Source organism: Aquarana catesbeiana, linkage group LG04 (genome assembly GCF_042186555.1).
Source record: "Aquarana catesbeiana isolate 2022-GZ linkage group LG04, ASM4218655v1, whole genome shotgun sequence".
NCBI lineage: Eukaryota > Metazoa > Chordata > Amphibia > Anura > Ranidae > Aquarana > Aquarana catesbeiana.
Genome location: NC_133327.1, coordinates 369154584 through 369182088, shown reverse-complemented (window position 1 = coordinate 369182088; position 27505 = coordinate 369154584). Strand labels below are relative to the sequence as shown.

The 27505-nt window shown below is 42.8% G+C and overlaps 1 protein-coding gene across 1 annotated transcript in view; it reads left to right on the top strand.

Moving 5' to 3' along the window:
- Positions 1–27505, top strand: part of CD164 (CD164 molecule) — a 70454-nt gene that overhangs the window by 30724 nt on the left and 12225 nt on the right. Inside the window, exons 2-4 of the mRNA XM_073627055.1 lie at positions 21773–21844; positions 24507–24566; positions 25063–25095. Coding sequence (XP_073483156.1) covers positions 21773–21844; positions 24507–24566; positions 25063–25095 — 165 coding nt within the window. The remainder of the gene's footprint in view (positions 1–21772; positions 21845–24506; positions 24567–25062; positions 25096–27505) is intronic.

The following is a 27505-nucleotide window of genomic DNA, read 5'->3' as shown; positions in this document are numbered from 1 at the left end:
TTCTAGTGACTTTATTGAAGCCGTTGCTGTCTGTGGATCTGCCCGGAAACCAGCTGATACATGAACAGTTCCATACTTGACGAATGGACACAGGGACACGTGCAGCTTTATTAATGTAAAAGTAAAATTTGCTTTCCAGAAGATGTCAGGTTATCGATTTTCGTCTGCTCTTTTAAAATTCTATGCACCATTTCGTGCTTAATTCTACAAGTAAAGTGTTTGCCAATTTTGCTACTTCTTCTGCGTCCTCCCACAGATTCTTTCTGCCATTTCTAGATGGCTTCTGCACTGCTTGCTCATATGAAATGCTGCAGAGGAAAGGAAAATTGCCAAATCTTACATTATTAGTTTGTACTGTTAGTAAAACCTTACAAATTTAAAAATTGTGCAATGGCTCCATACACACTTGTGCGGTTTGTCATGCAACTTTGGAATTGCACCCCATTCTTTTCAGTGGCACCTGTTCCAATTGGTGCGACTTTGAAAAGGTGCCTGCAGTACTTTGCAACTTTTGATGCGACTGAGTCATAGGAAAATTGGGTTTTTAAGGCACTACACAAAAAGTGATAATATAGAGTAAAAAATGTTCAAATGCAGTTAACAATTCACTCAACATGTTTTGCTATAATTTAGCTTCTTCTTCGGAAGATAATTGTGGATGCTGCACATGTAAACACTATAAGAAAATACATTTTTAAAGAGGAACTGCAGTCTGCTCACATAATTTGTAATAAAAACATCTTTGCCATTCTGAAGCTTCCCTCCAACCACTGCATATTATTTTATACATACTGTGATTCTGTACCCGCCAAATATGCTGCAGAAATCTCCCTCCACTGACTCTGACTGCAGCCATTTTAACTGTGGGCAGCTGAAGCTGCTGCCTGTTCACTTCCTGGATTCACACAGATACACAGAGCCACACCTCCACCTCTGCAGCTCTGATTGGCCCTCTTATGACTCCCCTCCCCCTTCCTGGTAAACTCTCAGAGTGTGAGAGAGATCACTGTTAATGATGTCATAAGTCTAGGCTAATGATTAGACAAAAAAAAACAGGAAGTGGGCTGTATAAGGTATTTACTGGCAGAAAAAAAATGTTTTACTATCCAAAGTTAAAGAGGTTGTAAACCCTTGTTTTAAAAAAACAAACATGTCATACTTGCCTTCACTGTGTAGTTCGTTTTGCACAGAGTGTCCCCGATCCTCCTCTTCTGGGGTCCCTCAGCGGCGCTGGTGGCTCCTTCCTGCATCGAGTGTCCACGTTGGAGAAGAGCTCTCCTTGGTGGACACCTGTGCGGCCGCGCTCCCACACACGGCCCCGGCGCCGTGTCATTGGATTTAATTGACAGCAGCAGGAGCCAATGGCTGCGCTGCTATCAATCTATCCAGTTGGGACATGAGACACCAGCTTGTGCTGGTGTGCTCGTTCCCGGCTAGAGAAAGAACGGGGTCAGGTAAGTAAAACGGGGGCTTGGGGGGGGGCTGCAGCACCACAGAAGGTTTTTCACCTTAATGTATAGAATGCATTAGGTGAAAAACTATGAGGGTTTACAACCCCTTTAAAACAACAAGGGCAGAAGATTTGATAGATGAAGTTGAAAAAAAAAATACTGAAGGTCTGCTTTAATTAGTCACAAAGGAAAATAACAACAAAATTCAAATTACAAAAAGACAGAGTCTACTTCTAAATGTTTGCTATACAAACAATGATGCTTACATATGATAGGTCCTCAGGGAGGAGTACTAGTCCAGTTTTTATGCATCAGATAGTAGAATATGTGTAATATATATTAGACACACAAAGGAGACCTTGGTAATTTAGCCCAGCTGTTGTTGGGAAGATATCAGCATACCATAGGGAGAGTCCATCCAAGGATTATGGTACCTGAGGAGGGACATATTTATGTGATAATGAATGTCACCTATATGGCAAGTAAATGTCCTCTTCCTAGAGCACCGCAATGCTGAATAGCATCACTCCTGATTCATAGAATGTGTAAAGTCAAATCAAAATCGTACCGCAAGTCACGCTTCAAAGTTGCACTGGAAATTTAGTGACTTTGGAGACACGCTAATGTGAATGGAGCTTTGATTTAATGCAGTTTCTTTGTTCTGCTTTGTTGCGTGCTATATTTTTCCTTTCGTAATAAACTAATTTGGACGGCAGTTTACTTGACCTTTTCTTTTTTTCCCTGATCGATGTACCTACTCACGTGTGACCAACTTAGTGTTTGTTACGCTAAAAAAAAAAAAAATTGATCCTGTTCCCTTAAAGCATGAATAACAGCACAGTGCTTGTGCTGTGTCATTTGGCCCTTTCTATTACCTAAAAAACCTGGCTGATCTTGCCTGGTTCTGCCCTCCCCCTGTAAACTGACCACAGTTGATCATGGCTGCTGAGCCCTGACACCCTGATCAGTTTACGTGCTCCGTCATTCACAGCTCTCCTCTCTGCTCTCCCCCCTCCCTGCCTGTCCGCTCCTTCCACTTCCCAGCCCTTCCCTCCTGCTGTTATAACTAAATTATAAACATACCATCCCCTCTGTAAAATAAAAGCCCCAGTGTCTGTGTTATATAAAATAAATGCAGATTATACCTTTAACCATTTGCCGACCGGCTCCTGTACATATACGTCAGCAGTTTGAAGATGGATATCTCGGTAACGGCAGCAGCTGCTGCCACAAACGAGGTATCCATGTTTATAGCTGGCGGTTCTGTTTATGATCATGGTGGTCTCTGCAGTGCCACCCCCGCGCCCTCCGCCACTTACCAGAGCCGTCGGCAGCGGGGGAGGCGAACAGGACCTGTTCGTGGCTGAGTATGGAGACGAGTGAGGGGAAGATGGCCCTCACCCGTCTCCATGCCATAGCAGGGCGGAAGCAACGTCAAAACGTCAGCTCTGCCCATATGTCTTAAAGGGCCATTTTTTTTGTTGTAATTTTTTTTTAAATGACAATTTTTTTATTATTGCATTTAGGTCCAAATGTGAGATCTGAGGACTTTTTGACCCCAGATCTTATATTTAAGAGGACCTTTTTTCTATTACAAGGGATGTTTACATTCCTTGTAATAGGAATAAAAGTGACACATTTTATTATTTATTTTTTTTTTTTAAACCGTGTAAAAATTAATAAAATCAAGTAAAATAAGAAAAAAAAATAAAGATTTTTTTAAAGCGCCCAGTCCCGACAAGCTCGCGCGTAAAAGCGAACGCATACGTGAGTAGCACCTGCGTATGAAAACGGTGGTCAAACCACATATGTGAGGTATCGCCGCGATTGTTAGAGCGAGAGCAATAGTTCTAGCCCTAGACCTCCTCTGTAACTCAAAACATGTAACCTGTAGGATTTTTTAAATGTCGCCTATGGAGATTTTTAAGGGTAAAAGTTTGACGCCATTCCACGAGCGGGCGTAATTTTGAAGCGTGGCATGTTAGGTATCAATTTACTCAGCGTAACATTATCTTTCACAATATAAAAAAAAATTTGGCTAACTTTTTACTGTTGTCTTATTTTTTTATTCAAAAAAGTGGTAAAAGCGCTGTTATTGGCCGGAGCCGCCGGTAACGTCACGTCAGCCGAAGCAACGGCACGAAAGCCGTTGCTTCAGTATGCCGATGACATTATCCCCTGTATCAGCATGTGCCATCTCCTATTCCTATAATAAGGCTTGCCTGTAGTAAAAAGTGGTTTTCTAAGGGTTTACAACCACTTTAAGAATCACTTGTATTGAGAATGTTTGAACAATCATGTGGCGCAAGGAAAGGCTTTGACTTAATTTATGGTTTTGCACATTTATTTTGAAGGTAGGCAGCCATTATGAAATGTGCTAACAACTAAGAGTTCTTGGCCCAATAAGCCTAGAAGGACACCCCTGAATTGAAAACATCTACAGTGCCTTGAAAAAGTATTCATACCCCTTTCAATTTTCCACATTTTGTCATGTTACAACCAAAAACGTAAATGTATTTTATTTGATAGGCCAACACAAAGTGGCACATAATTGTGAAGTGGAAGGAAAATGATGGTTTTCAATTTTTTTCTACAAATATCTAAAGAGTGTGGCGTGCATTTGTATTCAGCCCTTTACTGTGATGCCCCTAACTAAAATCTAGTGGAACCAATTGCCTTCAGAAGTCTCCTAATTAGTAAATAGAATCCACCTGTGTGTAATTTAATCTCCGTATGTATACAGCTATCCTGTGAAGACCTCAGAGGTTTATTAAAGAACCTTAGTGAACAAACAGCATCATGAAGTCCAAGGAACACACCAGACAGGTCAGGGATAAAGTTGTGGAGAAGTGTAAAGCAGGGTTGGGTTATAAAAAAAAAAAAAAAAATATCCCAAGCTTTGAACAGCTCATGGAGCACTGTTTAATCCATCATCCAAAAATGGAAAGAGTATGGCACAATTGCAAACCTACTAAGACATGGCTGTCCAGCTAAACTGACAGGCCGGGTAAGGAGAGCATTAATCAAAGAAGCAGCCAAGAGGCCCATGGCAACTTCTGGAGGAGCTGCAGAGATCCACAGCTCAGGTGGGAGAATCTGTCTGCAGGACAACTGTTAGTCGTGCACTTCACAAATCTGGCCTTTATGGAAGAGTGGAAGGAAGAAAGCCATTGTTGAAAGAATGCCGTAAGAAGTCCCCTTTTGCAATTTGTGAGAAGCCATGTGGGGGACACAGCAAACATGTGGATGAAGGTGCTCTGGTCAGACTAAAATGTAACTTTCTTATCGTACATCACGGGACACAGAACCATAGTAGTTACTATGTGGATTATAGGCCATCTACAGGTGATGGACACTGACACGCCCTAAATTAAAAAGTGCACTCCCTATATAACCCCTCCCACTGGTGGGAGTACCTCAGTTTTTTTTTCGCCAGTGTCTAAGGTGTTGGTGACGAGTAAAGATGTTCTGTGCTCCGCTGGGGCTAGCCATGCTGCTGAATCCATTTAAAGTGTCTTTTTGGCCGAATGGAATGGTACCCAGGCCTCATATCCGAAGAAACAAGGTCTTGCCTGTATCGCTTCTCTTTTTAGAGAGCTGGACCCCGGGATCCAGTACTTTTTGGTATTAAGGCCCTAAAGTTTTACTGGCGGTGGTGCTATTACAGGTCCAGGATTGTGGGTTTCCTCGAGGATCCCCAGCTCCTGAAGGTTTAACGGAACCCACCGTGAAGGGTGAAGATTGGGTCTGTTGGTTTACCACAGAAAACCCTGCGGCGGGAAAGGTAAGTGGAGTTTTTCTAAGAAATATTCTTATGAATGTCTCCTTTTAATTTAGTAAATGTTGTCATGCCTATGTGTCACCACTGTATAGAGCACTTACCGTCTCATGAATGAAAGTGATAACTCCTGCGCTGTTAAAAAAGGCCTCAACTAAAAGAACACTGCTGCAACACCTAAAGACTGATCCAAACAGACAGAGCATAAAAATAGGAGATGGTGATTGCGCTGTGATAAACAAAGAGGGAACAAGGAAAAGTGGGTGGGACTAAACTAAAGTGCATAAAAGACAAATCATATATACCAGATGACCTACGTTCATGAGTCGGGTACATATAAGGGCTCACAAATGCAGAGAACAACTAGCATATATATAATATGTAGGAATACGTGTAAAAACATATAAGGGCACTTAAATAATGAAAATAAATGATATAATAGTGCATGAAAGCAATACTGGCATCAATAAAGAATGCAGACAAAAAATATAAAATAAATGTGTATACCAATATCGAGTGGGTGCATAAGTCCAGCAGGCATTAAGCTCATAAATATTGAATAGGTCAAAATACTGACATGAGTGGAAAACACTGCAAACAAATAATAACCTACAAGAAAATGTAAATAATGAAAAATAAAAACAATAAAAATGCGTCCCAGTAAGTGTGTGCTAGTATCACACCAGCACGTAGCGACTTACAACACCTGTAAGTGACAAGTCCACAAAGTGAGATAATATCAATCCCACCACCAAATGTGACACTTCCAAATGAAAAACAATTCCAATAGTGAAGGGAGAGGGAGGAGTCCTTCAGTGAGGGCACCGCCGTGTTCACAAGCCGCTTACCTTACTGCTGTAAGGTATACAGCTTGTGTTGTAAATGGCCAGCGAGTATGGAAATCCAGTTGTACAGATGGTAACGATGGTTAAGTATGCAAGGTGGAATATAAAAAGACAAAAAACGGACAGCATATAGTATAATTTCGTGACGTCCAGAGTAGAGGGGTAGCAAGACACAGAGAAGGGGGGGGGTTACACTCACTTGTTTAAAATGAGTGCGGGTATCAACCCACGAGCGCCGAGCTCGTCTGCCTCCAAACGTTAACTTCAGTCCTCAATCTGTCCCCGCTCCCAACTCCTCAAAGCTCGTCAGGCAAAGTAAAAGTGTGCGGTATAAAAGAGAGCGCACATAGCGTGATCCCGTATATAGATACAATTTATTGAGTAAAAAACAATCCCATAAACTTACATTTAAAACCGGCTGGAGTGTAACAGGACTTCCAAGCTCTGGACTTCCCAATGCGTTTATCCCCTGAAGTGCGTCAGAGCTTCAATTGGTGGTTGATATCCAAGAATCTTCAAAAGGGAAAATCCTTTACCATTTACCTGGAAAGTGGTAACAACAGATGTCAGCCTTCTGGGCTGGGGAGCAGTCCTGGAAGAAGCGTCTGTCCAAGGGAAAGGGTCCAAATCAGAGATGACCTTGCCCATCAATATTCTAGAGGTTTGGGCAGTACACCTGGCCCTGGAGGCCTGGACGCTCAGACTATGGAATTATCTTGTCAGGCTCCAAACCGAAAATGCCACAGCTGTGGCCTATTTCAGTCACTAGGGGGCACGAAAAGTCGTGCAGCCCAGAGAGAGGTGAATTGTATTCTATCTTGGGAGAACAACATTCCTTGCCTATCAGCAATTTTCATTCCAGGGATAGAAAATTGGCAGGCGGACTACTTGAGTCGCCAACAATTGTTCCGGGGAGAATGGTCGCTTCACCTCCACATCTTCTGTCAATATGCCAAAAATGGGGAGTTCCAGACGTGGATCTGTTTGCGTCCAGGTTCAACAATAAGATCGACAACTTTGTGTCAAGGACAAGGGGTCCGATGGCATACGGAACAGATGCCTTGGTTTTTTTCTTTGGGATCAGTTTTTCACTGATCTATGCGTTCCCTCCTGTTCTTCTGCTTCCGCGCCTTCTCGCAGGATCAAGAAAGAAGGGAAGGAGGTGATTTTTGTGGCCCAGGAGTTCTTGGTTTGCCCATATCGTAAAAATGGCGGTAGGGGACCCTTGGACCCTACCGCTATGGCCAGACCTTCTCTTGCAAGGTCCGGTATTCCATCCTACCTTACAAATGCTAAATTTAGCGTTTTGGCTATTGAGACTCACATTCTAAAAGATCATGGGCTGTTAGCTTCAGTAGTTTTTATAGTATACGTCTCCGGCCAAATGGAAGGCGTATGTCTCCTGGTGTGAATCCAGGGGTTGGCACCCCAGGAAATATGTCATAGGTAGGATCGTTGAATTCCTACAGATGGGATTAGAAATTAAGCTGGCCTTGAGTACTATCAAAGGCCAGATGTCGGCTTTTTCTGTGTGTTTTTTCAACGACCACTTGCTTCACACTCTCTGGTTCGTAACTTTTTTCAGGGGTTACGCGGATTAATCCTCCAGTTGGGTTACCCCTGAACCCTTGGGACTTAAATTTAGTCCTGTCGGCTTTACAGAAGCAACCTTTTGAGCGATTACGAGAGATTCCCTTGGTCCTCTTGATGAGGAAAAATATAATTTTCTTGGTTGCCATATCTTTTTTGCAGGAAGAGTATCAGTTGGGTGCTCTTTCTTGTAAAGGGCCACATTGGTTTATTCATCCTGAAGGTAATATCGGTTTTTCATTTAAACCAGGATATTGTTCGGTCTTAAATTTTTTTCAGAACCTCGTTCTGTGGAAGAAAGGCCACTACATTCTTTTGATGTGGTGAGAACGGTCAGTCTATTGAAAGTGCCCTCTCAGATTCATAAAACAGATCTTTTGTTTGTGTTGCCAGACAGTCCTAAAAGAGGACAGGCAGCGTAGAAATCTATTATTTCTAAATGGATTTGTCAAGTGATTGTTCAAGCTTATGGTTTAAAGAGGAAAATTCCTCCTTTTCATATTAAAGCGCACTTCTCCAGGGCTGTTAGTGCTTCGTGGGCAGTGCATCACCAAGCCTCCATGGCTCAGATCTGCAAGTCCGCAACTTGGTCTTCAGTCCATACATTTACCAGATTCTTTTACAAAAGTTTTATTGTCATACAAACCAACAATACAGGTTAACAATAGAGCATTATAGCATATAATATACAGAACAAATCAGGGCCCCGAAGCCATCTCCAGCATAATGAAGGCTGGAACCGTGATCCTATGTAGACTCAAATGAAAAAGTTCTAAGAACCATTTGGTGCAGAACCCGGGCCATGCCCGGCTGCTTGTAAACCTGTAACAAGGGTCTACAATACACCTACAGTAGAACCTGAAATTTAGCATCCTCGAGAAAAGAAAAGAAAAAGGATAACTAAAAGGAAAGAGGTGATAAAGGAGTGGAAAAAGTGATAAAGTAGAGCAAAAAGAAAAGGAGGGTAGTAGATGAAGAGAGGTAGAAAGAGGAAAGGGGTAGGGGGGTCCACGGGGTGTGGGCAGGAGGAAACCTATATTGATAGTAATGTTACGTCAAATCTTGAAGGGTGGTGATATGCAATCCAAGGTTGCCAGACTTTGAGAAACTTGTTATGCGTGTCAGAACAGCCGTCAGTTTCATTCAGGCGATTTTTGACTGCCTCAAAGCTAAGTGTGGGGGTTTTCCATGCTCTCGCAATCGTCAATCCAGTTGCAGTAAAGAGATGTTGGGCTAGTTGCCGTTCCAGACGTAGTAATTCAGCAATAGGCTTACCAAGGAGAGCTTCATAAGGGTCCCTTTTTAATGTTAATCTGAAACAGATTGCAGAGAAGGGTGTATACCCTGACCCATAGTCTGCATGCCCGCGGGCATGACCACCAAATATGTGCCATGGATCCCTCCTGGGAGCAACCCCTAAAACAGAGCGGGGAATAAGTTGGAATAAAGCGCGCCAATCTTGCCGGAGTGTAGTACCACCTGTACAATACTTTATAGGCATTTTCCAAAATTAAGACGTTACGTGAGCATTTGGACAAAACCGTTGTCATTGCCTGCCAGTCTTCAGGGTCCAATTGCTTCCCCAATTCTTTCTCCCATTGAAGGTGGTAGGGTCTCAAAGGGGGTCTCTTTATGGATATCACGGCCGAATATATCAGTGATATCAGTCCCGTGGAATGGGGCCTAGCTCTGCAGAGGCTCTCAAAGGGGGTCAAAGTATAGGGGGAAGGTTGGGATTTGATAAGACTTTGGAGAAAGTGACGAAGTTGTAAATAGCTATAATGCTCTCCAAGGGGATATCATGGGAAGAACGTAGAGCGTCAAACGTCAAAATTCTAGTCGGTGTGAACAGTGAATGAACATCTATGAAGCCATTCGCAGTCCACCATGAGAATTGGGTGGGGTTGTCACAGCCCGGGAGAAATAATGGGCAGTGTAATGAAAAGCATGGGCACTCACATGAGTGTAGACGGTTAGGCCGCACACCCCATAAAGTGCAAAAAATTATACTAGAACCCCCTAACGGGGCTTTAAAGCAGCCAATGAAATACAGTATTAATAGTTGAAAAAATTCAATTTTATTAGTACAAAAAATATATAAGTAGCGTATTAAAAAATCACAAAAGATAGATACTGACTATTCGAGTCAAGACATGATCTGAATGTGACATACCATTACATAAAACAAAGCATACAATTAAGCCAAGTGCTAGGCACAATGCATTGAATGGCGACCAAGATTATCTTAAATGTTATATACTTGAAAGGGTAGTAACAGACATTGCCTGTAATACAATACATGTATGTGGAACAACAGAAGTTGTATACGTGAATCCTGATGCGTTTCGACCCTTCCCGGGTCCTCTTCAGAGGATGGTTGTCCACTGTGAAAAGGTCAACATGTGTCAAAAATAGCATCAAATCCAACAGTACCAAACTTATGTATATGCACCATCTACTAAAGTTGCCTAGATCATATAGTTACCTAATACAAGAATTATGACGTTTCCGCGTGCAGTTTAAACATTTTAGGTTATTGTATTTTAGGTGGTGCAGTTTCTCTTTAGTTCCCCCGTCTCCCCCGTGTCGGACAAGCCCCCAGGAGAGCGGGCAGTGGGCCAAGTGTGTCTTGCGAGGGATCACATCTATCAGCCCCCCATATATGGGAGGGGGAAGAAGAGGAGGGGAGGGCAACGAACAACCCGAAATGCACCTGAGTGGGTATACGTTAATGCTGGAAATAGAAAAATATTGAATGTTAAATACTGAGAGAGCTGGGGGTCACTTGGTTAATCCACACAGATTGGGAAATTTCCCAGCTATGAAAATTAATAGAGATGTTGAATACTGAGTACATGGGTGTACAGAGGGCATTGCTAAGGAGATGAGAGGAAGAGGAGGAAAAGATGTGAGGAAGAAGATAGGGAAGAGGGAAAGACGGAAAGAGGGAAAGGAGGAATGAAAGGGAAAGTGAGAAGAAGTGAGCAAGTGGAGAATAGTAAATGCCCTGCTGCTGATCAATCCCCATGTATCTATGGTACATGGGGATTGATCAGCAGCAGGGCATTTACTATTCTCCACTTGCTCTATCTCTACACACACTGCTTTGGGTTATTTCTTTTCTTTCACTTCTTCTCATTCTTCTTCACTGACTGCCATTCATTCGTCTAGCATACAAAATTTGTTTGCTAATTCGAGGGCGGATCGATCCCCAAATGAATTGCAAAATCCTACCTTGGTGGATACGGAGGATATGTGAAGGAACCGGAATAGGCAAGACACGAAAAAAATATAGTAGTTTTGGGAGATAGGACCTACGGATAGCCGTTATCCCGCCGAACCATGACAAAGACAGATGGGACCAAGACAACAGTGTATCCGTTAGCCTCTTGAACAAAGGTGGAAAGTTAGCCTGGTACAATCCAGAGTAGGTAGGGGTAAGGTGGATTCCCAAGTAGGGCAGCGAGGTAACCCATTGAAAGGGGAACGCCAACTGTAAATCCTTTAACAAACCAGAAGAGAGATTGACCGACAATGCTTTAGATTTGGTAGGGTTAACTTGGAGCCCCGAAAGGGAAGCAAAGGTGTCCAAAAGGGATTGTAAATTTGGTAAGGAAATTCTAGGGGAGGTTAAAGTAAGAAGGATATCATCGGCAAATAGGGAGATTTTATGGGAACAACCCGCTACTTCAATGCCCCGAATATCTGGGTGTGTACGAATCGCCTCCGCCAGGGGTTCAAGAGCCAATACAAAAAGTAGAGGCGAGAGTTGACATCCCTGACGGGTGCCCCTTTTAATCTTAAAAAGAGGAGATTCAAATCCATAATACTTAATTTTTGCCTGGGGGGAATCATATAATACTGAGATCCAACGCATGAATGAAGACCCAAATCCGTAATGCCGAAGAACTGACATAAGATAAGGCCATGACAGAGTGTCAAAGGCCTTATTCACATCCAGGGACAAAAGCATGGATTCCAGTGAGCGCTTGTGAGCTATATGCTGGAGTTGCAGTATACGCCGGATGGCGTCCCCCGCCTGTCTCTGTGGTATAAAGCCGACTTGATCCTTCCTGATTAACCAAGGGAGAAAGGAATTTAGTCGATTTGCCAAAATTTTAGTTAGTAGCTTCATATCAACATTTATTAGGGAAATGGGCCTAAAATTGGCCCAAGAGGAGTGGTCGCGATCTGGTTTAGGGATCATCACAATGTTTGCTGTTAAGAGGTCCGGGGTAAAGGAACGACCGTTTTTTACCGAATTATACATGGCTGTTAAGTGTGGAGCTACCACGGTAGCCAGTTTTCTGTAATGTAGGGCTGTATAGCCATCTGGTCCCGGTCGTTTTCCCACCTTTAGATCCTTAATACCCTGGAGGACCTCCGAAACCTGTATGTCTTTGTCCATAAGGGTAACATGCGCCTCTGTCAAAGTCGGGGTCGAAAGGTGGTTGAGGAAGTCAGTAGTGTCCTGTTCATTAAACTGCTCTGGGGCCGAATATAATTTCGTGAGGCGGAATCGAAATTCCTCCAATATATGCATTGGATTACCCGTGAGGACATTGTGGCGGTTACGCAGGGAGATGGGAGTGAATTTAGGGGCGAAGGTCCGGAGCCTGTTGGCCAGCATTCGGTTCGGCTTATTCGCCCTAGCATACCACTTCTGGTGGGACCAACGCAAGATGCGTTCAGCCCCGTCAGTAAGGCAGAGATCTAACTCCGAGCGAGCCTGCTCCAGGAGTTTACTGTTGCCAGGGGTGGGGGATTGCTTAAAGGACTCAGATAATGCCTCCAGACGGGTCTCCAGGGCCCTCTGTTTCAAATTCCATTCCCGTTTACGGGTTGACGCCAGCCGAATAATGTGATCTCGAAGAACCGCCTTATATGCCCCCCAGAGTGTTACAGGCGACTCAACCGTCCCTGCATTATCGCGAAAATAATCCTCTGAGGCTTTCAAGATATCATCATGGATCTCCTTGATCGATAGGAGTGAATCATTCATCACCCATGGTGAGAATTGGGGTCTATCCAGAATGAAGTGGCAGACAACTAGAACAGGGTCATGATCTGACCACGGGGCGGCCAGAATAGAGGCCGTTACCACCAAGGGCAGATTGCGTCTTAGCATAAACATCTATTCTGGATTGAGACTGATGAGGATGGGAGTAATGCGTTTAGTCCCTGCCCTGGGGATGATATTCCCTCCAAAGATCGACCAGGTCATGTGTTTGTAGAGAGCGAGCAAATTTTTTAGAGTCAGGTGAAGGAGCAGTTCGCTCCGAAGGATACTTATCCAAGGAGGGGTTCAAGACTAAATTCGAGTCACCCGCAAGGAAGAGGGTACCCTTGCAGTGGGATGCTAGCAGGGCGCAGACATGGGTCAAGAAGGGTCCTGGGTTTAAATTTGGAGCATAGTAGGTTATATTAGTGACCTCCGTTTCTTGGATAGTGCCTTGTAGTAGTAAATATCTACCATCAGGGTCTGCAATCTGTCTAGTGCAATTAAATGGGACCGATCTGCGAAAAGCTATGAGCACCCCCTTTTGTTTAGTTGGGGCATTAGCCAAAAACACCTGAGGAAACTGAGCATCAAAGTATTTAGGGCAGGAAGCAGCCGAAAAATGGGTTTCCTGCAAGCAAGCGATGTCAATCCGCTGCTTCCTAAGATACTTAAAGACCTTCACCCTTTTCTGAGGGGAATTCATACCCTGAACATTCAGGGATAACCAATTTAGTGTCATGTCAGATTGGACAGTCGGCAGAAGACTATTCCCCATTGCCCACACCCCGTTGATCTAGCGAAGAAAAAAAGGGTTAGAAAAACAAGAGAGGCAGCAAGTAAGAGAGTTAAAGAAATCAGATCAAGAAGAGCAAAATGACTGAGTGATAAAAACATTTTAATCATTAAGGTTGCAATTGGTAGTGGGGTTGAGAACCCACTGGAGGGTCGGAAGTCAGCCAGAACTTTAGTTCGGGCCAATTTCTGGCACATGAGGGAGCAGTGGTCCATCGGAAACCACTCGGCATTATTTTTAAAAGTATACTGAACATGAATTTCAGAATCAACAATGGCATTGAGTAAACAGACAAATGTATCTAATAGACACCACTTAAATAGGGATTGGAACAGCCTATAACCTATTCTAAATAACGTATCATTTTAAACTGTAAACTGTAGGCTGTGATCAACCTCACGCTCCGGAGCCCCCCATCCACAGTCAGGAGGGTCCAGAGCGAAAGACCGACCCACAGCAGTTGTAACAACCATGACCCATACAAAAAAAAAAAAAAAATATATATATATATATATATATATATATATATATATATATATATATATAAAATAATGTACATACATACACTTAGGGGGGGCGGGAAGGGGAACATGGAATGCACACCAGGATGTACCGAATGTCAACAGTAATGCGTCAATGTCTCAGAGATCCGACGCTTTCCATTGCTGCCATCACACAATTGGGGCAGCACAGGGCAAGGGGACCATCTCAGTGTGCCCATGAACGGAAGAGGGGGGGATGGGAAAAGGCTACCAGGCCCCTCCCCCCGAAAAAAAAAAAAAAAATTAAAAAAAAGGAAAAAAGGGGGGGGGGGGGGGCAGTCCTGAGGTCTTACTCGTTTAGGAGCAAAAACGTCCATGTACTTCAACTGGGTCTTTGTTGGGTGAGGTTAAGGATGAGATGTAGGAGCCAGTTCACAAACCGGGGTGATGATTGACTGACTGTCTAACCAGGATAACAGGCTCTGGGTAGGTGAGCTCCTGAAGGCTTCCAAGGCATCAAATGTGGGTCAGTACTATCCTCATTTAGGGACATTCTGAAATCGTTGTGCCTGCAGTGATCAAAGGGCTTGGGACCCCTGTTGGGACATCTGTGAGGACCCTAGGGGTGACCGTGAAGATCTTGGGCGGGCCGAAGAAGACTCCGGTTGGGAGGGAGATCAAATTGCAGATCCTGGAAGTATCTCCGCAGGTCAGGCAAAGAGGAGGTGTGGAACTGACGCCCAAGATGGTAGAAGGAAAGCTTAAAGGGGAACCCCCATCTATATCGGATATTCCGGGCTTGCAGGATTTGTAAGTAGGGCTTCAGGTTCCGTCTTTTGGCTATAGTGACATGGGAGAGGTCTGCAAATAGTTGGAGGGGATTATCTTGGAAGGAGAGGTCTGGGTGATCCCTTGCAGCCTGCAGAAGCCGTTCCTTGGTCCTGTAAAAATTGAATTTTATTATAACGTCTCTGGGGGGGCCCTCAGTGGGTTTTGGAGCGAGGGACCTGTGAATGCGATCAAATTCCAGGCGCTCCGCTGGGATTTCAGGCGCCAGCTCTTGGAAGAAAGCTGTAGCTGTCCCCTGCAAATCAGTGATGGCCTCTGGGAGCCCACGGATGCGGAGGTTGTCCCTGCGGGCCCTATTTTCAGAGTCCTCTAATTTATCCTGCATACTTACAAGTTCAGCATTCAACCTCTCCACTTCCTCCTCATGCCCCTCCAGCACCGTTGTTGCTAAATCCATCCTCTGTTCCAACTGGTTGGTGCGGTGGCCTAGTTCTTTAAGACCCCTGACCAGATCTGCTGAGAGCTTACGGGAGGCTACAGTTATTTCATCCCGCACTATACTGCGGAATTTTTGGAGCAGGGCATCAGAGACAGTGTCAGCGGGGCTTACTAGGTTAGATGGGAACTGAAGCATGCTGTCTTCAGAGTGCTGCGTAGTGTCATCCGGCTCCGGAGGTTCGGGCGCCATTTTGCCCTTCCCCACTGCTGGAGAGGTTTTCTGCTGGGAGCGGTAGCGCTGTCGGTTCCGGGGTGTATTGTACATACCCGCCGGGTGCCTGGCAATGTCCGCTGCTTCGGGAGCTTGTGCGGTGGCGTCAGGGAGCTTAATGTGCCTTATTCGCCGAGATTCAGCGGTCCGATGGCGCGGAGCAGGGAGACTAGGCTGTCATCTTCCCCGATCCCGCGCATGCGCACATTTACCAGATTCTATCATGTAGATATGCAAAAGATCATGAGGATATCGCCTTTAGGCACAGTGTGCTGCAGTATGAGTCCTCGTCTCTTGGTGCCCTACTTTGTTGTGTCTCCCTCCCTTCAGTTGGCATTGCTATGGGACATCCCACATAGTAACTACTATGGCTCTGTGTCCCGTGATGTACGATAAGAAAATAGGATTTTTGTAATAGCTTACCTGTAAAATCCTTTTCTTTGAAGTACATCACGGGACACAGAGGTCCCTCCCTTCTTTGGTATACACGTGTATTGCTTTGCTACAAAACTGAGGTACTCCCACCAGTGGGAGGGGTTATATAGGGAGTGTACTTTTTTAATTTAGGGCATGCCAGTGTCCACCATATGAAGGTGGCCTATAACCACATAGTAACTACTGTGGCGGAAAACTAACACTGCACATCACCCTAAACACACCATCCCCAACGTGAAATTTGGTGGTGGCAGCATCATGTTGTGGGGATTTTTTCTTTAGCAGGGACTGGGAAGCTGGTCAGAGTTGATGGGAAGATGGATGGAGCCAAATACACGGCAATCTTAGAAGAAACCCCGTGAAAGTCTGCAAAAGACTTGAGACTGGGGTGGAGGTACACCTTCCAGCGGGACAACAACCCTAAGCCTACAGCCAGAGCTACAATGGAATAGTTTGGATCAAAGCATATTCATGTGTTAGAATGGCACAGTCAAAGTCCAGACCTAAATCCAATTGAGAATCTGTGGCAAGACTTGAAAATTGCTGTTCAGACACCCTCCATCCGATCTGGCAGAGCTTGAGCTATTTAGCACAGAAGAATAGGCAAAAATGTCACTCTAGATGTGCAAAGCTAGTAGAGACATCCCCAAAAAGACTTGCAGCTGTAATTGCAGTGAAAGGTGGTTCTATAAAGTATTGACTCGGGGGCTAAATATAAATGCACACCACACTTTCCAGATATTTATTTGTAAAAAAAATTTTAAATAATTTCTCTTCCACTTCACAATTTTGTGCAATTTTGTGTTGGTCTATCACATAAAATCCCAATAAAATACATTTACGGTTTTGGTTGTAACATGACAAAATGTGAACATTTTCAAGGGGTATGAATACTTTTTCAAGGCACTGTACCTCTAGGTCTGTCATTGGAGCAGTGGCAATCTGACAAATATATGCAAGCAATGAGATTATGTTATTGAGACCTATCTGGAATGGACATTGGTAGAGGGTCTTATCAGGCCCACAGACAATTGCCCTTCAGCGTGCAAGTTAGTCAAGTTCAGGTTAGTTTTGTTAGACCTGGTTCATGCCTATGCGTTTTTTGTTGCTTTTTGCTAAACACACTACAGTCCATTTAACATAGTTTCCTATGGCAGTGGTCATCAACCCTGTCCTCAGGGCCCACTAACAGGCCAAGTTTTATTTATTAACATGGAGAGATGCAGACTAGAATACTGCAATCACTGAGCAGCAAATGATATCACCTGTGATGTATTTCAGTTATCTTGCGAACCCGGCCTGTTAGTGGGCCCTGAGGACAGGGTTGATGACCACTGTCCTATGGGACACGTTCACGTCTACATCTGTGTTTGTTTTCAGCCACTGCATTTTTGGAATGGGTCAGGGACATTTTTTAACCACTTCAATCCCAAGCACTTTTACCCGCATCCTGCTTTGGTCCGTTTTCAACTTTCAGCGCTGTCACACTTTGAATGACGATTGTGAATTTTGTTCACACAACTAGAAATTTTATTTTGGTGATATTTATTTGCCGCTGGGTTTTTTACTTTTTGCTAAAGAAACTAAAGACTGAATTATGAAAAATTTAGTTTGTTATAAAATTTTGCAAATAATTGTTCTTCATAAATCCTAGGCCAAAATGTATTCTGCTACAATTCTTTAGTGTATATTTTTTATTCTGTAGGAAAGCTATACAGTCCACAAACTATGCTATATATATCTGAAAATCTATCAATCCTGATGTACTGATGGCCTGTCTCATTTCTTGGGGCCTAAAATTGTCAGGACAGTACAAATCCCCCAAATGACTCCTTTATTTTTTTTTTTTTTGCAAAGTAGATAGTCCAATGTATTTAGTAAGAGGCATGGCACTTTTTTTTTTTTTTTTTTTTTTTTAAAGTTGTCGTTTTTTTGTTTTGTTTTTTTTTCTTTGCAGTACAGCATCATCACGTTATAGATGTGTGTTTTTTTATTATTTTTTATTGTTGTTGCAACTTTTTTTAACACACTGTGACCAGAGTAATATAATGTTACCATATTGACATTTTACTATTATTTCATTGCTATAAGCAAGCATTTTACTGAATGAAATCGCTGTGGCCAATCACATGGTACAGATGGGCTGTGATTGACCCTGCGTGTACCATGTGATCACTGTGACCAATCGCAGCTAATACAATTGTATCAATGAATGGCATAAATCGAAACCATTCATTGTTTACAATTGTCATGTGGTCTGCTGTGATTGGTCACATGGTACCGGCAGCAGGACAGTACATTGATCAGTCATCAGCTGTGTCCAGTAGACACATCAGGTGACAGATTGCGCCCGCATGACTCCTTCCGGGAGGATGTCCTATGACGTCAAGCCAGAATAATGAAAGTCTAGCTTGGCCGTCAAATTGCTGGTTAACTGCAAATAAAACGCATCAAACGCGTATAAAAATTAGTGTGCAAAACGCTCTGCAGAAATGGATCAAAAGCATCTGCATAGGTGTGAACCAGGCCTTATATGTACTTTGGGAAATGTGCCTTTTTTTATTTTTTAGAGAGAAAGACTTTCGTTTTTGTAAATATTTTATTCTATCTTTTCATGTGACAACACTGAAGAAATGACACTTTGCTACAATGTAAAGTGGTGAGTGTACAGCTTGTATAACAGTGTAAATTTGCTGTCCTCTCAAAATAACTCAACACACAGCCATAATGTCTAAACCACTGGCAACAAAAGTGAGTACACCCCTAAGTGAAAATGTCCAAATTGGGCCCAATAGCCATTTTCCTTCCCCGGTGTCATGTGACTTGTTAGTGTTACAAGGTCTCAGGTGTGAATGGGGAGCAGGTGCGTTAAATTTGGTGTTTACCGCTCTCACTCTTTCATACTTGTCACTGGAAGTTCAACATGGCACCTCATGGCAAAGAACTCTCCTGAGGATCTGAAAAAAAGAATTGTTGCTCTACATAAAGATGGCCTAGATTATAAGAAGATTGCCAAGACCTTCAAACTGAGCTGCAGCATGGTGGCCAAGACCATACAGCGGTTTAACAGGACAGGTTGCACTCATAACAGGCCTCGCCATGGTCGATCAAAGAAGTTGAGTGCATGTGCTCAGCGTCATATCCAGAGGTTGTCTTTGGGAAATAGATGTATGAGTGATGCCAGCATTGCTGCAGAGCTTGAAGGGGTGGGGGGTCAGCCTGTCAGTGCTCAGACCATACGCCGCACACTGCTCAAATTAGTCTGCATGGCTGTCGTCCCAGAAGGATGCCTCTTCTAAAGATGACGCAGAAGAAAGCCCACAAACAGTTTGCTGAAGAAAAGCAGACTAAGGAAATGGGTTACTGGAACCATGTCCTGTGGTCGGATGAGAGCAAGATAAATTTATTTGGTTCAGATGGTGTCAAACGTGTGTGGTGGCAACCAGGTGAGTAGTACAAAGACAAGTGTGTCTTGTCTACAGTCAAGCATGGTGGTGGGAGTGTCATAGTCTGGGGCTGCATGAGTGCTGCTGGCACTGGGAAGCTACAGTTCATTGAGGGAACCATGAATGCCAACGTGTACTAGAGCTGCACGATTAAGGCCTCATGCACACAGGCTGTTAAAATAACGTTATGAAAACGCCAGTACCTTTTGCAGTGATTTTTTTTTTTTTTTTTTTTTTAACTTTTTTCAGCTTTTTTTCAACGTTTTTGCAATAGCGTTTTTTGAGCGTTTTTCTGCGTTATCGGTTTTTAGCGTTTTTTTAGCGTGTTTTTTTTCAAAATTTTTTTTTTTTTGTCAATGGACCAAAAACGTCAAAAAACGTTGGTGAATGACGTTTTTGAGCGTTTTTGAGTGTTTATCAGCGTTAGAGCGTTTTTACAGCTGAAAAACATCTCTCAGAACCCACTGGTCCTGGGTTTTTTTTTACAGCTTAAAAACGCCAATGCCATTTGCAGCTCAAAAACGCCTAGGTGGGCATGAAGCCATAGACTAACATAGACAGGCCTTTTTAAGCTGAAAAAAAAGCTCAAAAAAGCAGCTGTAAAAACGTCCGTGTGCATGAGGCCTAATCGTCAAGAATCGCTATCTCAATTTTTTTTTTATCCCGTTGTTTTCTTGACAAGTGTTTCAGAATTCTCTCTGCTCTTCTGAAGCAACTGCCATAAAAAGAAAGGGAGAAAAAACCTGGGCAGTCTGCCAAGAATCACAACATTCTTTAGCAGTTGAACCAAGTATAAACATTGTAACAATTTGCCAAAGGAATAGCCTTCCTGTGTGAGGAAAGTATAATCACTTAAACACTAAGGGCTCTTTCACACGGGACGGATCCATGATGATCCGCCCCGTGAACATTCGCTTACTCAGCGGGGAGCGCTCCGCCGCTCCCCGCTGAGCAGGAAGATGACGGGTCCGTCGCTGTCCCCTATGGGGGATCGGATGACGACGGAACGTAGAGTCCGTCATCATCCGATCCGAAAACGGATGTAAAAGTGGGTTTTTCCTCCGCTACACTTTTTCGGAGCGGAGCGGGTCGGATGTCAGCGGACATGTCACCGCTGACATCCGACGCTCCATAGAGATCTCTGGAGGGTCCGTTCAGGTCCGCCTAAAAAACTGACAGGCGGACCTGAACGGATCGTTCGTCTGAAAGAGGCCTAAACCTTTTTTTGACATTTGTTGGTTTAAAATCCTTTTTTTTTGTTTGTTTTTTGTTTTGTTTTGTTTTTTGTTTTTGTTTTTTTTGTTTTTTGTTAGAAAAGTACTTTCTAACCCCCAAACATAATATATATTTTTTTAGTAGAGAACCTAGAGCATAAAAATGGTGGTTGTTGCAATATTTTATTGCACACTATTTGCTCAGCGGTCTTTCAAATGCAATTTTTTTTGGAATTAAAAGAAAAAAAAACTAACCAGTAACGTTAGCCCAATTTTTTTTGTATGATGTGAAAGATTTTACGTCACGAGAATCGTGATATTTTTATTCTAAGTAAAAAAATCATGATTCTCATTTTGGCCAGAATTGTGCAGCTCTAACATGTACTGTGACATACTGAAGCAGAGCATGATCCCCTCCCTTCAGAGACTGGGCAGCAGGGCAGTATTCCAACATAACGACCTCAAACACACCCCCAAGACGACCACTGCCTTGCTAAAGAAGCTGAGGGTAACGGTGATGGACTGGCCAAGCATGTCCCCAGACCTAAACCCTATTGAGCATCTATGGGGCATCCTCAAATGGAAAGTGGAGGAGCGCAAGGTCTCTAACATCCACCAGCTCCTTGATGTCGTCATGGAGGAGTGGAAGAGGACTCCAGTGGCAACCTGTGAAGTTCTGGTAAACTCCATGCCCAAGAGGGTTAAGGCAGTGCTGGAAAACACACAAAATATTGACACTTTGGGCCCAATTTTGGACATTTTCACTTAGGGGTGTACTCACTTTTGTTGCCAGCAGTTTAGACATTAATGGCTGTGTGTTGTTATTTTGAGGGGACAGCAAATTTACACTGTTATACAAGCTGTACACTCACTACTTTACATTGTAGCAAAGTGTAATTTCTTCAGTGTTGTCACATGAAAAGATAGAATAAAATATTTACAAAAATGTGAGGGGTGTACTCACTTTTGTGAGATACATACACATTTCCCCTTTTTTTTTTTTTTTTTTTTTTTTATACTAAGCAACTTGTGTACTTTGGGAATCATGCCAATTTTTTTATTGTGGGATCATGATCTGTTTATATATTTTTGAATTATAAAGTCTATTTGAGAAGTAGTATACTGAATGAAGCAGCGTAGAAGATGCTTTTATAATTATACATAAAACACAAACATGAAAATACCTTTTAATTGCATTCTTTGATATGTTAATATTGCATATTTAAATATCCTTGCAGATCCCTGTGATTTAAAGAACTGTACTGAGTGCGCATTGGTAACCGGTTGTGCCTGGGCAACCTGCAACAATGGTAAGTTACAAAAAGTTTTGCATATGATTATAAATTATACAAATATACTGCATAATAATAAGGGTAACTCGGCCATTGGACTAAATTGGTGTTTCTCAATCCTCTTTTCGGTCAAGGCACCCTTTAGAATTTTGCACAATCTTGGGGCACACCAGGAGGTGCGTTCAAGAACACAAGCGATCCCTTTTTTATTATTTTTTTTATGTGCGTTACCACGCATTGTGTTTTTCAATAGGTTGCCCTAAGCACCTGAACTTGTGTGCATTTGCTAGATGCATTGGGGTGCCATTAAGAATGCAAAAGGCAGTACTTTTTTGAGCAGTGGGTAAACGCACAATTTCTCATGCATTTTGAAACCACGCCTGATGTGAACAAGCCCTAAAATGTAGAATGGGAGGCAGAGTTCTGTGGTCAGTAAGTTGTGACTAAGTTACCTTACAGTGTACAGTGGTATGCAGTCAGTGAGTAGCATGTAGTGTGAGGCAGTGAGCATGCAGAAGCATGGAATTCTTGCTGGAGAAGCCCATTTCCCCATTTCCAACTGCCACACACCGCGCCACTGAAGATGGAGATGAAGGGAGACTTCCAGGACTGCTTTCTCTGCACCTTCATCTTCAGCTGCTGTATCAGCCATAGCAGCCAACTGTGCGAGGAGAGAAGGAGGTGGTCCCGCCCAACACCTCCAGCTGCATGGGTAGAGACTGGGGCAGGAGAGCAACATCTGAAGTCAGAGGAAAGGAAAGCGCCGCAGACAGCCCCCGACCCTGCTGATCTGTTCTCTGTGTCATCTGTGGAGACAAGTAAAGGGAAACCAAGGACATTGGGCGGGCTCCTAATGGTCTCCTTAGCAACTGATGACATCATTCTGCCCGTGATCTCAAAATGCCCTATAATCACAAAGCACAGGTTCAGGCACCTATAAAACTGTGCAGTTTTGCTGCTGCAAATGTGCCACAAACGCACCTATGGTGTTCACAGCACATTTGAGATGCGCATAGAAAGCGTTACTAACCAAATGGTCATACAAGAATCTATACAATAGAAAACAAACCCAGAGGGGGTGTCTGGCAAGCAATATTTAACACTGCGCAAACGCGCCATTAACACGACGTAACGCATTAGGTGCGTTAATGGGCACTCAAATTTCTTTGCATGTCCATATGAGCCCTAACACTATTTATTTATTTATTTATTTATTTATTTATTTATTTTTTAAATCCTGAAAGACAAAGCAACAAGTGTTGTTATGTTATGCCCCCAGCAGCACAGTCATGTTGAGCCTAAGGGCTGGTTCACATGTGTGTTGATTATGAAGAATGAAGCAATGCTTGTTAACGCGCCTAAAGTATTTATGGCCTGTTTTATAAAGGTTTGGGAAAGCATCAAGAATGCTTGATAAATGCCCATGAAACTGTGGTTTTTCTAGGCGGAAGTGCTTAAAGAGGAAGCAAAATGGAGAAAATGATCTGCTTTGAGTTGAGGTTAGGTTGTGGTGTGATAGCGGACATTTTTGTGAATTGTCTGCAAGAAGGATTCCTCTACTTTTGATCTCTTGGTCCAGCTCCACTTTGCTGACACAAAAAGCTTTGCCACTGGCAATAATGTTCAGTGCCTCTGCTCCTACCTGGCACTGTCAGTTGCCAGTTGGTGCTTTTCCCTACACACAGAAGTAAATGGTGTTACCACATGGCTGCTCTGTACAAACAGGACGTGGCTGGAGCTTCTCTCCTAGTTCTGTTATTTCCCAGTGCATTCTGGGATACAGGAACCTCCACTGCCTTATGCCAGCTAACACTTTATAAATGCTTCACTAACATGGCTAATAACCGTCTCTGCCTCCATGAAAGTGACTTGCTGCTTAATTTGTAACGCAACACACTGCTACCGCTCTAGTGTGTGGTTTCCATTGTAATATTCATGGCAGGCATTGAAGGGCAGTTATGAGGCTTTAAAAACGCGGAATAAATGCTGCATAACCACTCCCCCCCCGGGTGGACATCATATGACATCCTGGGGTTTAAGTGGTTGTATAGAGATGATGCCTGCAGCTACAGGCATCATCTCTGTATCAACATTTGCAGCTGGCGATGCTCTTTTATGTAGAAGTGATTTGAGTGGCTATACAGTTGGCTTTACATGGTTGCAAGCAAACCCCACCTCCAAACTGGCTCCTTTATGACAGTGTCTAGGTTGCTCTGCCAACACAGCTGTTTTCATTTTTCCCAGAGATCTGTGAATGAATGAACTACAACTGCCATGTTGAACCTCAACAGGCAGGACTTCTCAATGGAACACAGGTACGGTGATTACTCGTAGTCCATTGACACTTCCTCCAGCCCTCTAACTGAATGTCTGTACCTTGATACAGACAAGGAGCTGGAGAAGAGTCTGCAGGAGCCTGACATGGCACCCACAATCCAATGATCATGGTCACAGTTCTTGGCAGGCTCTCATTGCAAATATGGGTGCTGTGGTGTTTTTGTTTTTTTTTTTTGTTTTTTTTGCAAAAGGTGGACTTAGTCCTTAAAGCCGATAATAAAATGCAGGGAATTAGCTTGTTTATTGAATCGCAGTATGCAATGACAGTATTTAAATTATATGTTTAACGTGCAATGAAAATAATTGTTTAACGTTGTTTGTTTTTTGGTTTTTTTTTTAACAGGTACTGCAGAATGTAAGAATGAAACTTTATTGGTCAACTGCACGATAAATCCCTGTGAAGGTACTGTACTCTACTTGTTGTGTGTGATCAAAGCTGTACTTAACTGCCGCACTAGTTTACATCTAAAAACCTCCAATATTGTGTAGTTAGCCTGAAAGAGCATTTTTAGTGTTAGCACCGGACAGCTGATGCAGTTTTCATGGTAATAATGTCTTCTGCGATTTCAAGTACAGTTAGAGTGACAACGTATCTGATGTTAAGCTTCCTCTACAGATATGATTGTGCTTATCCATGATGCCAGTCAGTGTGGTCTGCAGTCCTCTGTATCGGTGCTCTATATCCAATGTGTACCCCAACCTAACACTAACCGTCTAGTGGAAGGTCCCTCCTACTTGTATACAAGTTACTTATTGTTAACTCTTTTTTTATTTTTTTATTTTTTTTTTTAGGTAAGAAAGTAAGAAATGCCATCACTTTAGGGTTAATTCAATATTTTAAAAATATTTGTATTGGTAAGATAAAGTCTACATTTTTACTATTCTTTTTGCCTTTGTAGGTCCCACAGCGACACCAACTACAGTTAAAACAGGTAACACAAGCAGCTTTCTAAAACAGTGTTGTGTAAAGATAAAACCTTGTGCTAATAAAGGTTCTCCTGCCCCCCACCACCACCACCAAGTACTAGGTTAACTGGTTCACTACTGCTGTACATCTTTAAACGGTGAAGAGGTGTAAGGTTATTTACCCAGTGCTGTTTATAAACCGCACTTGATAAAGCACTGTCAGAATGGCCATTGTGCTCCCTAATGCCTGTGAACAAAGTCATCCTCAGACAGGCTTTATTTAGACACCGTGGACAGAGCTGATCCGAGCCTCTCTGTACCTTGGGATTGCTGTAATTGGTCATGGAGAGAGACCAATCACTGCAATCACCTGGTGTAAATTGTATGTATTTACATTGTTCGTATCTCTGAGCTCTCCCCTTCCCCTGACAACAAAGGAAAAAGGAACTAATGAATGAGTCAATTGTTCATGGTCACTGTACAGATCACAACTGAAGCAGATGCAAGTAACTTTTTTTTTTTGTTACCCTTTCACCTTTCCTTTCTTATACTTTTTTTTTTTTTCTTATATACTAGTAATGGCAGCGATCAGTGACTTATAGCTGGACTGCGGTTTTGCGGCGGACAGTTTGACACTAACACTTTTGACACTAATACAGTGATCAGTGCTGAAAATATGCACTGTCGCTATACTAATGACTGACTGGGAAGGGGTTAAACATCTAGGGCGATCAAAGGGTTACATGTGCCTAACCAGTGTTTTTTTTGTACTATGTGTGATGTTTTTACTAAGGGCTGTGATGGATTTTATTCCCTGCATTGAAAATAATAATGCGTACTAGTGCGCAAACCACCAACTAGACTGTAAGATGAATAAAAATTATCGGTGATAAAACTGCCACCCTAAAGGTGTTCCCACACCATGAAATAGCTAACAATAAAAATAATAGGTAATGTGGCGCTGAATCCAAAAATTAAAAAAACAACAATGATGTGAAAAATCTGTAAAAATCAAATAAAAAAATATATTAAAAAAAATTGTGAAACAACCACATAAATGGAGATTCTACACGAAAAATCCCAATAATAATTGTCAACAGCAATTAATCTAACATCATAATGTGTACCAAAGGTTATGATGAACCATCGCTACAACAAAAATAGGTATACATTTCCCTATTTGTAAATCACTAATGTATCACGTATCCAAATCAATATATCCTAGAAGTGACAAACATCCCATCAGAACCTAATATAAATCAAGTAGAATTAAAATTAAAAACAATCAGTGAAAATAAGTGACAAATTCAGTGTGATAAATAATTATAATCAGTGTATAAAAAGTAACAGTCCAAAAAAATGATGAAAATAATTTAAATTCATGCAATAAATCGTGCACCCGATGACAAGTCCCATACACTGTGCAATCCGGATTGTGGCAATCTCCAGGGAATAGTGAAAATAGTACCAGCAACAGCTCCCCAGTGCAGTCCCCCCAGCCTCTCACCTTAAGGCTGATCGATAACAGCCCAGTAAATAAAGTCCAGATGGACGGGCAGCTCCAGGATCTCATGTTAGGAAAACGCTCTCTGCTCTCACGGCACCTCAGTAAGTCAGCCAGGCAATACAAAAGAAGGGAAGGAATACTCCATGGTGTAGTATCAAAATACAACCAAATTTATTCAAAGTATCCACTTACATTGGTATAACGAAAACGAACACACACTACAGTTGATTCCCGATCCCGGCCGTGATTGGGAAAGAGCCGAACAAGACAGGACCCGCCTCTCCTCCCTGACGCGATGTGTGACCGTCACGTCACTTTTGAAAAGTGACCAACTGGCAATAGTTGGTCACACCAAATATTGATTTGATTAGGATTTCTCTTCTGTTCATTTACTTTCCTTCTTTCCATTTTGTCTGTTGACAAATATTTTGTTATTGATAAATAATTAACATTTCTATTTCTGAAAGCATTCTAAAATAAGTATTTGATCCCCTACCAACCTACAATAATGCCTGTCAATTTGTGAATGATCTCAAGGCAGTTTGGGACCACAGTCGCCAAACAAACCACCATCGGTAACACAATACACCGCCATGGATTGAAATTCTGCAGCACCCACAAGGTCCCCCTTCTCAAGAAGGCCATGTACAGGCCCTTCTGAAGTTTACCAATGAACATCTAAATGATTCAGAGAAGGAAAAGCACCATCCCTACAGTCAAGCATGGAGGTGGAAACCTTATGCTTTGGGGCTGATTCTCTGCTAAAGGTACAGGTCGACTTTGCCGCATTGATGGGCAAATGGACGGGGCCATGCATTTTAAAATCTTGGATGAGAACCTTCTTCCCTCAGCCAGAACACTGAAGATGGGTCTTCCAGCATGACAATGTGCCAAAACATACCGCCAAGGCAACAAAGGCGTGGCTCAAG